Source organism: Peromyscus eremicus, chromosome 1, assembly GCF_949786415.1.
Source record: "Peromyscus eremicus chromosome 1, PerEre_H2_v1, whole genome shotgun sequence".
NCBI lineage: Eukaryota > Metazoa > Chordata > Mammalia > Rodentia > Cricetidae > Peromyscus > Peromyscus eremicus.
The window spans coordinates 167,214,151-167,226,374 of NC_081416.1; the positions used below are offsets into that span (position 1 = coordinate 167,214,151).

Consider the following 12,224-nt stretch of genomic DNA (forward strand, 5'->3'; position numbering starts at 1 on the left):
GATGATTGTGGGGGCTCCCGAATGCATCCTCTGGTCACTTCCTCCCCAGCTGGACTGGGTCTATCAGGAAGGCCAAGACCCCATCTCCACAGGAGCCGAGGGTACAGCCGCCTCCCCATTTCCGATGCTGGGAAATGTTTCCCACCCATTCCACCCCACCCCTGGACAGCTGCCCTCTTTCAGGCTCGGGGTTGAGGGGGGTTGGGTAAACCCAGGCTGGGAAATGGCTATGCTCTTGATCATCCTCCAAGATCCAGACTCCGCCCCCTGCGGAGAAGATTCTGCCCCTTCCCCACAAAAATTTCTGATCGTCCCCCTTCATAAAATTCCTTTCCTCTGAAAGGTCCCAAAAGAAACTCTGGAGCCAGGAAAAGGCAGAAGAGAGGCAGCAGGTAGTGAGTGCTGAAGACTTAAGTTCTGCTGACTTAGAGCCTCCAAGAAGGGTCGTGACCCCCAGGACCCCCCAGCCCCTCCCCGCCCTCTTCTTCCTCCCTCCCCCGCCGCGCGGCCCCTTTAAGCCAAGAGCCGGCCAGTCCTTAGTGGCTGCGCGCCGGCAAGCGTGTGTGAGTGCGCGGGAGGGGGCGGGCACAGTGTCTCCATGGCGACGCGGTGGTGACGTCGCCGGCCGGGGGGCGTGGGCGTCCCGGCCCCGGAGTGCGATATTAACCCGGGAGGCGGCGGCGGGGAGGGGAGAGGCTCCGAGAGGCGAGGCCGGGTGCGGCGGCGAGGGCGTCCCAACGGGCGCGGGACGGGACGGGGCAACGCGGGCACCAGGAGCAGCGGCCCGGAGTCGGGGCGCCTTGCCCCGGGCCCCCCAGCATGAAGACCCCGGCGGACACAGGTGGGGGCGGGGGCAGCACGTGTGGGGGAGACTTGTTGCCCCGGGAAACCGGGAGGAAAAACTTTGGGCGGGGGCTGAAGGGGTTCAAGGGAGCCCGATTGATCCCCAGTTCTGGGGGACCCCCGAGCACTCGAGACCTGTTGCTTCTCGCGGCGCGAGCTGGGGTGCTGCCTGGGAACCCCAATTCCGTGGATCCTTTTGGAATGGTGCGGGTGCTGCGGGTGCTGGTCTTTCCCTGCCGGGACCCGGCACCCTGGGCTTTCACGGATCCTTGGGGTGGCAGATTCCCTCCCTGTCGTTCTGTCACGTTGCACTCCGGGGGCCGGGACGTGTGCGGGACGGGGGGGTGGGGGTTCGGTACAGGGGCCGCTATGCTCGGTTCTGCGCTGCGCGGTCCGGCCCGTGACCTTCACGGCGGCGCGTGCCCCGCACCGGGTGAGCGGGATACTGGATAGCCTGGAGCAGGGCGTGAGTGGGGAGCACGGGACTCGGGGTCCGAGCTGCACCGCCCCTCCCCCGTCTGTCTCCTCGCTCCCCCGCCCGCACTGAGTCGCAAAGTTCCAAAGCGCAGCCCGAACGTTCGAAAAAGGAACTTTTTGTTTCCGACCTTAGAACGCGCCGCTTTAAGGTGGCTCAGGGGAGACCTGGGTACCCTCCTCCGGCGCGGGCGGAGGCCGGGAGTTGAGAAGGGTGGGAAAGATTGGGGTGGGGGGGGAGAATGCAGAGGCTCCCTCATCGTCCTTCCCCCTCCTCGATCCTGCTCCTCTCTTTCAGCGGGCCGTCTTTTCCTCCGCCCCTCTCTTCCCCGCCAAGTTGCTCCTCCTTAAGGGGCCAGGGTTCCCCTCCCCCCCCGTTCGCTGGGCGGGGGGCAGCAGGATTAACCCCCCTCCCACTCGGACTTTTCCCCCCTTCCCCTCCCCCGCCGCCCCCGGGCTTGCACAGGCTGGACTTTGCGCCCGGGCGCGCGCGGGGGGGGGTGGTGGTGGCGGTGGAGGGGGCCTCGCCGCCCCCTGCCCGTCTGCCCCGTCGGAATCCGGCCCGGGGCGGGGACGAGGGAGGGGGGGAAGGGGGCCGGGCGCCGCTGTTCAAACTTGTTTCCTTCCCCCGGCGGCGGCCGCGGCTCGGGCTCCTATGTGCGGGTGTGTGCCCTGACCGGCCCACCCACCCCACCTCCCTGCTCGGCGGGTGGGGGCGGCTCTTAAAGGGCTCGGAGTGGGGCTCCGGCGCCAGGGGATTGGGGCCGAGGAGGGGGCGGGGGTGGGGCAGGGGTGCGCTGTGCCGTAGGGTCAGTCACGTGCGTCCCACTTACTCCCCGACTCCCACAGGCTCACGGGCTGCCGGGCCCTGGGGGCAGCCGGAGCCTCGCCTCGCCCGGGGAGGGGACCAAGGCGCCCAGACAACCCCGCCTTGTCTTCCCTCTGTGTTACGGGCCTTGGCTTGACGGGACCTGTAGGGCCAGTGCAACCCTGCCTGGGGTCCTGGTCGCGTGTAGCTGCTTCTCAGGGGAAGGCGGGGGACCAGAACGCCTCCAGGTCGGTCTGTCTCTCCGACTGCCGGCCACTGCGCGCCCCTCCATCCGATCCTCCATCCCGGCGCTTCTCTACTCCGCCGTGGCTGTTTCCCACTTCCTGTTTTCTTCCCGGCTCTGGCGCCATCGAGGTCTGCCTGGAGTGGGGGAGGTGTTCAGGCCCCCCGGGAGGCAGGCGTATTTTTCCTCAACCCCCCCCCACCCTCCTATCTGACCCCTATAATCCCATAAGAAAAAAGTTTAGGCATTTATGTTAAGTTGGGGGTGGTTTCCCAGAACTTATGCCCCCACCCAGGCTTGCACAGTCTGGGATATCCAGGTGTGCCTTCTGGGACCCAGCCATCACGGCCCTTCCTGTCTGCAGCCACCTCTACACCCTGTCTGTGTTTCTGGAGCCAGCCCTTCTCAGTTGCCGCTGCTTTTTTCCAACCTCACCGGACCCCCATGCCGGAGAGGTCCTGTACTCTCAAGCTTTCTTGCTGCAGAGCTGGTGTTTCCGTGATTTAAGCACGTGGACCCGTATACAACACACACATGGTCTCCTTGCCGGTGCCTGGCTCCTGGCTCCAAGGCCTGGGGAACAGAGCCCCATTGAGACACCCTGACGTCACCCCCACTCCGTCCCCTCCCCAAAGCTGGGAACAGGCCCTCGTGTATGCTGTGTCCTGATGAGGAAAGCTGGTACTAGGGTGGTGCTGGGGTGGGCCTGGGCTTGAGGAGGGGTCTCTGCCAGAAGTGGCAGCCAAGGTCTAGGCCTGGGGGTGGTGTTGCTCAGGGAAGGAGGTTAACAAGGGGGCCTGGGACAGCTCCCAGAATGTGGGCCTGAGGGCTTTCCAGAGCCCCCCCACCTCCTTTCCGAGTTCCCTTTGTGTTGCATGTAGTCTCTCTCCCTCTCTTCTGCAAAGTTTATTTTTAGCCTCCCGCTCCCCCGCTCCCAGGACTGTCGCTGCACACACGTTGCCTGGTTACCGGGACACGGAGGCTGGGGCTGGTGGGCTGGGAAGGGTGGCTTTAATTTGGGGGGGGGAGGGTGGAAGTCAGCACACCCCTCCACCTCCAGACTGATGTCTTAGGGACTTCAGCCCCCCCCCCCCTTGGGACTGGGAGTCAGATTGGAACGGAGGTGGGAGTAGCGTGGAGCTTGGTGCACGGTTGGGAGTCAGGAGATTTTTGGAGGTGGCTCCAGGGTATATGGAGGGGTGATTTGATTACTTGGGTTCACAAAGACCCCTGAACCCTAGAGGATATCCTGGGACTTTGGTTCTCTGCAGCAGGACAGAGATAATGGGTGAACACCTGGATTCCCCAGAGAAGGATGAGGCTTGGGCGCCTGGGTCCTTAGCAGGGTTTGTCAGGGGCTGCCCCTGCTAAACTGAGTAGGGCTGCTGGTTCAGGACTCTGGGCTCAGGTCCCAAACATCTAGAAACCAGGTTCCTGGAACCTGGCAGTGGCTGGCTGGTTTGAGGCGGGGATTTCTGAATGGGGCATATGGACTAGGGGAGGGGATTGCTGAACTGGCCATCCCTTCCTACCTAGGCCCAGGGTTCCGAAGTCTGTGCAGGGGAACACTGAGTAAGGAACACATTTGGAAAAGGTGGTCCCTGAAGGAGTGGGACTACTGGTTCCTGCCTTCTCAAGGGGAAAGGACCTCTTCTGGATTTCACATTGGGGTTGAGGCTTTGGGGAGGCTCAGTCTTGCCCTGAGGCCTGGTTGGTTTCTGCTTGAGCTGGGCCCAAGGGAGGGGGGGTACTGACACACACCAGTTTGGCTAGGGCTTGGGACCCCGCCCATTTTTAGCCATATACCTTGGTCTTCTTTCTGTAGTGGCTCTAGGGCCCCTGATCTGCCTCCCTCCTTCCTTCCCTTCCTCCCCTTTCCCTCCCACCCCTCCATTACCGGCTGCCTAGTGCTGAATTATTGATGGCCCCTGATTACCCGGGGGTTTGGGAAATAACAACCGCAGCCCCCCCACCCCAGGCTGCCCACCCCCTCTAGGGACCAAGTCAGCCCACTGCCAACCTCTACCCAAGGTTAATGCTGGGGGCGGGCCGGCAGGTGGGCTGAGAGTAAACTGAGGGTGAGATGGCAGAAGAGGAAGAAGGTGACAGTTCTGGGCCTGCTTGGGCTCTGTCTGGGCCAGGTCCCCTCCATCCCGGTCCTAAGGATGGACTGGGGGCGGCCATTGTGGCTCAGAGGGTCCAGTGCTGTGGGGGGTGGGGGGGCTCTCTCAGACAGTCTGGGTTTCACTCTCAAGGGAAGACAGAAGCCTCTGTGTGTGCAAGCGCTGACCTCATCGTCAACCAGCCACCCCACCCGGCCTGGTCCTTTTAAGAAAAAAAAAAAAAAAATCTTCTCCAGCTCTGGGTGGGGGTAAGAGCTTCTATGGGTCTAAGAGGAAAGATCATATATGTTTCTAAGGAGAGGATCACAAAAGCTGGGGGGTGGGTGGGCACTATTGGCTCTACATGGAAGTAGGGGTACATAGAGAGGGCTGTACCCCCATCCTACTGGCCACGTGTGCCCTTTCCTGCCCCTCCCCCTCCCCCACTGGCAGCCCTGCCCGCCGTCCTGGCTTGGTGCCTGGCCCCCTGGCACTGGCCCCGGGACCCGCCGCCGTTGGTTTCCTGTTTCTCCCGGTGTCGCTCCAGCTTCCCTCCTCCCAGCTCCTGTCTAACCCCTTCACACAGATGCACATACTGTCACCTTCTGATTTGAGTCTTCAGTTGGCTGAGGGGAGAGGGCTTTCCTGATGATGGAATTCCGGCTGAGGGGCTGGGCAGGAGGTGGACTCTTGGGTGTCACCCAGAGCCCCCAACCTGGCATCTTGACCCTAGGCCACTCCCTGTCTCCCGTCCCTAGGGTTTGCCTTCCCAGATTGGGCCTACAAGCCGGAGTCCTCCCCTGGTTCGAGGCAGATCCAGCTGTGGCACTTTATCCTGGAGCTGTTACGGAAGGAGGAGTACCAGGGCGTCATTGCCTGGCAAGGGGACTACGGGGAATTTGTCATCAAGGACCCTGATGAGGTGGCCCGCCTCTGGGGGGTCCGCAAGTGCAAGCCCCAGATGAACTATGACAAGCTGAGCCGGGCCCTGCGGTGAGGAGGGGCTGTGGACCCCAGAGGACATGTGGCAGGTCCCCATGGTTGGAAACCCCTGGTGCATGAGGACAGGTTTTTGGGTTTGATCTATAAGATCCTCTAGCTGCATGAAGTCGGGCCCTGGGCAAGTCCTGGCCCTTGGAGCTCATGGGTCACACGGAGGTATCCTAGGCAGAGAATGTAGTCACACTGGAGCTTCTAGTGTGGTCCTCACTCTCTGGCTACTTGATTTCTCTTTTATGGCCTTAGGCTATTGGGTACCCTTTATGAGTGGCACCCAGCCACATGTCATGGTGCCTAGGTCTTGTGGAGCTTGATGGCCCCATGGTGTTTTGTGCCCACAGCTATTATTATAACAAGCGAATTCTGCACAAGACCAAGGGGAAGCGGTTCACCTACAAGTTCAACTTCAACAAACTGGTGCTGGTTAATTACCCTTTCATCGACGTGGGTCTGGCCGGTGAGTGTGGGGGATGCATGGCCTGGAGTGATTGAAGAGGTGGGTCTTCTGTGTCCAGCATGGACCAGAGATCTTGATGCCAAATCTCCCTTCTCTTGTCAGGGGGTGCAGTGCCCCAGAGTGCCCCTCCAGTGCCATCGGGTGGCAGCCATTTTCGCTTCCCTCCCTCAACGCCCTCCGAGGTGCTGTCCCCCACCGAGGATCCCCGATCTCCACCGGCCTGCTCTTCATCTTCCTCTTCTCTCTTCTCTGCTGTGGTCGCCCGACGTTTGGGCCGAGGCTCAGTCAGTGACTGTAGTGATGGCACGTCAGAGCTGGAGGAGCCGTTGGGAGAGGACCCCCGGGCACGGCCACCTGGCCCTCCAGAGCTGGGTGCCTTCCGAGGGCCCCCCCTGGCCCGCCTCCCGCATGACCCTGGTGTCTTCCGTGTCTACCCCCGGCCCCGGGGTGGCCCCGAACCCCTAAGCCCCTTCCCTGTGTCACCTTTGGCTGGGCCTGGCTCCCTTCTACCCCCTCAGCTCTCCCCAGCTCTGCCTATGACCCCCACCCACCTGGCCTACACACCCTCACCCACGTTGAGTCCTATGTACCCTAGTGGCGGTGGGGGCCCTAGTGGCTCAGGGGGAGGCTCCCACTTCTCCTTCAGCCCCGAGGACATGAAACGGTACCTGCAGGCCCACACCCAAAGCGTCTACAACTACCACCTCAGTCCCCGAGCCTTCCTGCACTACCCCGGGCTGGTGGTGCCCCAGCCCCAGCGCCCTGACAAGTGCCCGCTGCCGCCCATGGCACCCGAGACCCCGCCGGTCCCTTCCTCAGCCTCGTCTTCCTCTTCCTCCTCTTCATCCCCGTTCAAGTTTAAGCTGCAGCCGCCCCCGCTAGGACGCCGGCAGCGGGCCGCTGGAGAGAAGGCTCCAGCAGGCACTGACAAGTGTAGCGGGAGCCCAGGTGGGCTGGCCGAGGGGGCAGGGGCATTGGCCCCTCCACCGCCACCGCCCCAGATCAAGGTGGAGCCCATCTCAGAAGGCGAGTCCGAGGAGGTGGAGGTGACTGACATCAGTGACGAGGATGAGGAAGATGGGGAGGTGTTCAAGACCCCCCGTGCCCCACCTGCTCCCCCCAAGCCAGAGCCCGGAGAGGCACCTGGGGCGGCCCAGTGCATGCCCCTTAAACTTCGCTTTAAGCGGCGCTGGAGTGAAGACTGTCGCCTGGAGGGGGGCGGGGGCCTCTCCGGGGGCCCTGAGGATGAGGGTGAGGACAAGAAGGTGCGTGGGGACACAGGCCCTGGGGAGGCCGGGGGGCCCCTCACCCCACGACGGGTGAGCTCTGACCTCCAGCACGCCACAGCGCAGCTCTCCCTGGAGCATCATGATTCCTGAGAGCTGTGGGCAAGGGCCCCGTGTGCCCCCCCCCTCCCTGAGCTTTTGCTGCCTTAACCCCCTCCCCCCCAAAGCCCTGGAGGTGAGGGCAGCTCCCTCAGTCTCCTCCCTGCCTCCTCCCTTTCTCCTTCCCACATTTTGTATAAAACTTTAAAAAAATTTTTTTTAATGGTAGGGTGGGTGGGTGCCCAGGGCTAGGGGCTAATCTCCTTATCTCTGGGTTTCTAAGTTCTGGGCAAAGTGGTGGTGGGGGGCGGGAGGGGGGTGTTAAGGGGGGGGCACCTCCATTCTGGGGATTTCTATTTGAACAGAGGCTCTGGCCTTGAACACCCAGGAACTTTTTTTTAAAATTACAATCGTAGGAAGTAAAGCCTTGTCTCCCTCCCTGTTCTCTGCCTCTTACCTCGTCCTCCCCCCTTCGTACCCCCCCCAGCCCTAACCCTGCCTTCCTTGCCCCTCCAGGGGCTGTGAGTGCCTGGGTTTCTTATACCCCACAAGGTTGCAGCAGGGGCCAGAGGGACAATTTTATAAACCAAAAATTCTGTGGGGGTGGTGGGGTGGGAGGCAGAGGAAGGTGAGGGGTGCCGCCTATGGGCCACAAATCTCTACAAGTGCCTGTTCCCCACTCCACCCCAGTACTGGTCCAGTCCCTTCACACCCACCCCCAGCTGCTCCTAGGTCTGGCCCATGGGCAGGTGGGTCAGGGGACAGGAAGGGGGTCCCTTAAAACCAAACTGGAAGCCCCTCTCTGCCTCCCAGCTGGGGTCCCAGGGGTGGCCTGGAGGGCTGTGGTCAAGCCTTATTCTGTATTGGGAATGGAGGGTGGGGTGGGACATAAGGGGGCTGCTGGAGAATGTATTCAAAACAATAAAACTTTGGACCTTTGCCTGTGGTAATCTGTTCTAGGTACTGGGTGCAGCCAGCCACGGCATCACCACAGGCTTGCCTTAATTCTGGACAGGTCTAGACACACCTGCTTCCATCTGAACAGGTCAAATAGGCCTGGGGAGTTATTGGCCTACTCTCAGGTGGCACAAACCTCAAAGTTGATGATTAAGGTCTCTGGCTTTCTCTAGTCTTGTATTCCTTGACTGGTTTCTTACTATCATCCACGCTGCCTCTTGGACCCTCAACAGGGTTGAACCTGTTGTCCCTGGTTCTCCTGTTAGCTGAGCTGAATTGCTTTTCCCTCCGGCTCTGACTGTTAAGCCACACCCTGATCAGGTCCCCAGTTGAGGGTCTTGTACTTCGAACTACCTCTAGTACGCTGCTCATCTCCCTTAAATGTACAAGGAGGAAGGTGTAGTGGTCCGCACCTGTAATTCCAGCACTTGATGAGGTAAGTTTAGGGCCTGCCTGGGCCATATAACAAAAGGGGAGTGTTGTGTTATCACTGCTGGGGATCTTTCTGCAGTGAGCCCAGCAATGTCTTGAAATGCAGATCTTGGGCTGGAGAGTCTGCTCTTCCAGAAAAATCTCAGTTCCATTCAGAGTACCCATGTAGGGTGGTCATGACAACTGGTAACTCCAGCTCCAGGGCATCTGTTGCCCTCTTCTGGCTCCTGGCACCCATGCAGAATTGGCATACATTCACACAGATTTACACATTAATAAAAATCTTTTAAGAAATTTATATGTGTTTGGTCTATATGCATATTCGTGTTATGTGTGCTGACTGTGCCCCAGGCCAGAAGAGAGTGTCAGATGCTCTGGAAGGAGATAGAGATGGCTATGAACTGCCACATGGATGCTGATAACTAACCCTCGGACCTCTGCAAGAGCAGCAAATGCTCTTAACCATCAAGCCATCTCTCCAGCCCTAATAAAACTAAATCTTAAACCCTCGAAGATAATTGGTAATCTTTGTCCCACCAGAGTGATACCCCTAGCCCAACGGGTTCTGCGAGGGATTTATCCCATTAAAGATAGCTGGTCTTGACATACTGTGTGTCATATATTCAAGCATTTTGGTTCTTTAAGCATTCAACAAAGGGCTTCATTAAACTTGCCAATGACCTAGAGCTGAGATACTCAGTAAAGTGGCTCCGAATCCCGTGGTCTTGCAACAACTGGATTTTCCAGTGGCAAGCCAAGATGGCTGAGCCCAGATCATGGTGTCCGAGATCTTAGGATTTGATCGATGATGAGCTCATAAAGCTAGAAAACCAGATTAGAGAGCTGAGTCCTGAAGGAACTATTAACAATCATGAAGAATTCAGGTTGTGATTGCTGGTGGATACAAACCCCACCTGAGCAGTGCAGGTGTGATGCCTGAGGCCCAGAAAGGGGGAAGGGGTTCCCCCAAGGCCATACAGTTGCTAAGCGATAAGAGTGGGAATTGAGAACTCGGGCCTGTTGGACTGGCTTCGCTATAAAACACCACCCTGTGCAGCCCTGAGGGGGAACCGACATTGAACTGGCAACTGCTGTCTGCTCCTGCACTTAAACTTCAGCCTGTGCCAACCCCGGGGTGGGTGGTCCCAGTTGATGCCTTCAGTTGGCAGTGAGGAGACGATCCAGGACTGGGATACTGGCAAGAACAGGCTCCTGTGGCAGCCTGTGGGCAACTGCTCCCTCTCCTGGGTGATGTAAGCCATTCCCTGGGGTGGGAACCACTGGGTTATTTCTGGAAGTTGGGATGAGACATATCTCCTGGCAACATAGATGCAGCTGAATTGCTAGTGGGGTGATAGAGGAAGGCGGATGTTGTCATTGCAAGAAAGAAGCAGGACTGGTTAGCAGCCTCAGCAGAACCCTTCAAAGCACTTCTCATCACATGACTGCTAAGCGTTCAGCTTCAGAACCTGTCCAGAGGTCAGATCATGGTCTAATCAAACTTGTTACCCCAGATTTTGACTGTGTGGATGTCACAGGTAATATTTGGCCTTAAAGACAGCAGCTCTCCCCAGGTCTTTAATCGCCCACCTAAATCCATTTGCAGGCCTGGAACATTTCCTGCAAAATGCCCTGATCCCAGTGTAGTGGCACATGCCTCAAGCACTGGGAAGGCTCAGCCGGTAGGAGGATGGCTTCGGTTCGAGGCTAGCCTTGCTACAGAACAATACCCTATTTCTTCTCCTTTTTGGTTTTTTGAGACAAGGCTTCTCTGTGTGGCTCTGTCCTAGAACTCACTCCGTAGACCAGGCTGGTCTTGAACTCAGATCTGCCTGCCTCTGCTTCCCAAGTGCTGGGATTAAAGGTGTGCGCCACCATGACAGAGGAGGCTCTATTTCAGAAGAGGAGAAGGGAGGGCTGGAGATGTGGCTCAGTTGGTAGAGCGCTTGTTTTGCATGTTCAAGACCCTTGGGTTCAGTTCCCAGCATCACAAACCCGTCTTAGTGGTACACGCCTGTAATCCCAGCATGGCCCAGGCAGGAAGGTCAGGAAGACATCTTCAGCTTCGTAGTGAACTTGAGGCCAGCGTGAGCTGAGACCCTGTTCTCAAAAGAAACAAAACAAAAGAGATCTTTGCTTCCAACTAGAAAGTCCTCAAATCTTTCAAGGGCATTTTACAGATGAATTCATTCCACCTAAAATCCCATTTACAATAGCCCTCCTCCCATGAACCTACACAACTCCAAAGTCTCCCTTGTGTTTCTTAGCCATCCTTCACCTATTCAGGCTGCTTGGAGATCCTCGTAATTTCTCATTCTCTCACATACCTTTCACAGAGATCTCTTGAGATTTCTCCATCATGCCCCAAACAATTGTTTTCCGCCTCTTATAGTCTATCAAAGACTTCTTTTATCTCTTCATGGCTCCCCATCAATTCCTCCAAACATCTTTAGGACCCTCTTAGACAGTTGGAGACATTTTACAGATCATCTCTGACATTCGCCCTCCAGTGCCCCACGGAGCTCAATGCAAAGACTAGCCCACTGCTCAGGTCCCACGGGTTCTGGCGGTTAAATAATCAGTTATATCCTGCCGCACACCTGAGTGAGACTTCTTGGTCCTATGCCTTAGGGCTTGACTTAAATTTTACTTTTCAACTCCGAGCAGCCCGTCAGAGGGCGGCAGCCATCCATTCGGCTGTGCTGCTCCAGAAACGCCCTCTCCAGTCGAGCATGAAGTGTGCAGGCTTGCAAAGGGGGCGGAAGTACTCGCGCTTTGCCTTCTGGATAACGTAGTCTAAAGAGGCGTTAGCCCTAATCTGTCTCCGTGTCCAGTGAGAATTGCAGTCGGGAACTGACCGAGTCGACTGGACGTTAGGCTTCAGAAAATCCCCAACAATTTTTAGTCCGAACACAGGCTGCGAGTAAAGTAAAGCACAGAGAGAGGACAGCACTTTGATCACACACACACAGTTTCCCAGTATCCTTTGGAGCTACTTCTTTTCTTCCGGGTATTAGTCGGTAAACGGGGCGCCTCAACAGGCGCAGGAAAGCTGAAAGTGCTTTTTGTAGCCGGTTCCCTTCTTTTGGATTCTCTAGGATCCTGTAGTTTAGAAAATTGAGTGGGGGTGCAGGACAGAAATAGTTTTCTACCTACCTACCTACCTACCTACCTATATAATTTTTTACATTGGGCAGCTCATCCTCTTGGTCTTAACCATATTACTAGAGAAAGGTAGACTATCTGAAAACAAGTGTTCTGAGACACGGGACTGTTTATTCACTCCTTTGAGAATGCAGGGAGGAAACGTTTTTCTCTTCCCAATATGTGGCCACTTGGGACTCCTTTTTCCAGCAGTCACTGATCGGCTTAGGCTCATTCTTACGACTTAGGGACCAGGGAGGAGACATTGTAACTCATTACAGTTTCCCTTGGGAACTGCCGTCCTTAACCTTTCACCTACACTCCCAGCCATAGTGCTCCCTGTGGACTACAATTCCCAAGAAGCCTCTGCGCCTAGCTTCACAAAGAGTCAGATTCCACTATGGACTATTCCCAGCATGCTTCTGGCGGATGGTAGCTC

The 12,224-nt window shown here is 57.6% G+C and overlaps 1 protein-coding gene across 1 annotated transcript; it reads left to right on the top strand.

Annotated features, from left to right (window-relative positions):
- The first annotated feature begins 649 nt into the window (after window positions 1-649).
- On the top strand, window positions 650-8,191 carry Erf (ETS2 repressor factor). Its single transcript, XM_059280002.1, has 4 exons — window positions 650-841; window positions 5,230-5,464; window positions 5,812-5,927; window positions 6,030-8,191. The coding sequence occupies exons 1-4, from the start codon at window positions 820-822 to the stop codon at window positions 7,304-7,306; spliced, it is 1,650 nt and encodes a 549-aa protein (XP_059135985.1). The 5' UTR covers window positions 650-819; the 3' UTR covers window positions 7,307-8,191.
- Window positions 8,192-12,224: the final 4,033 nt, after the last annotated feature.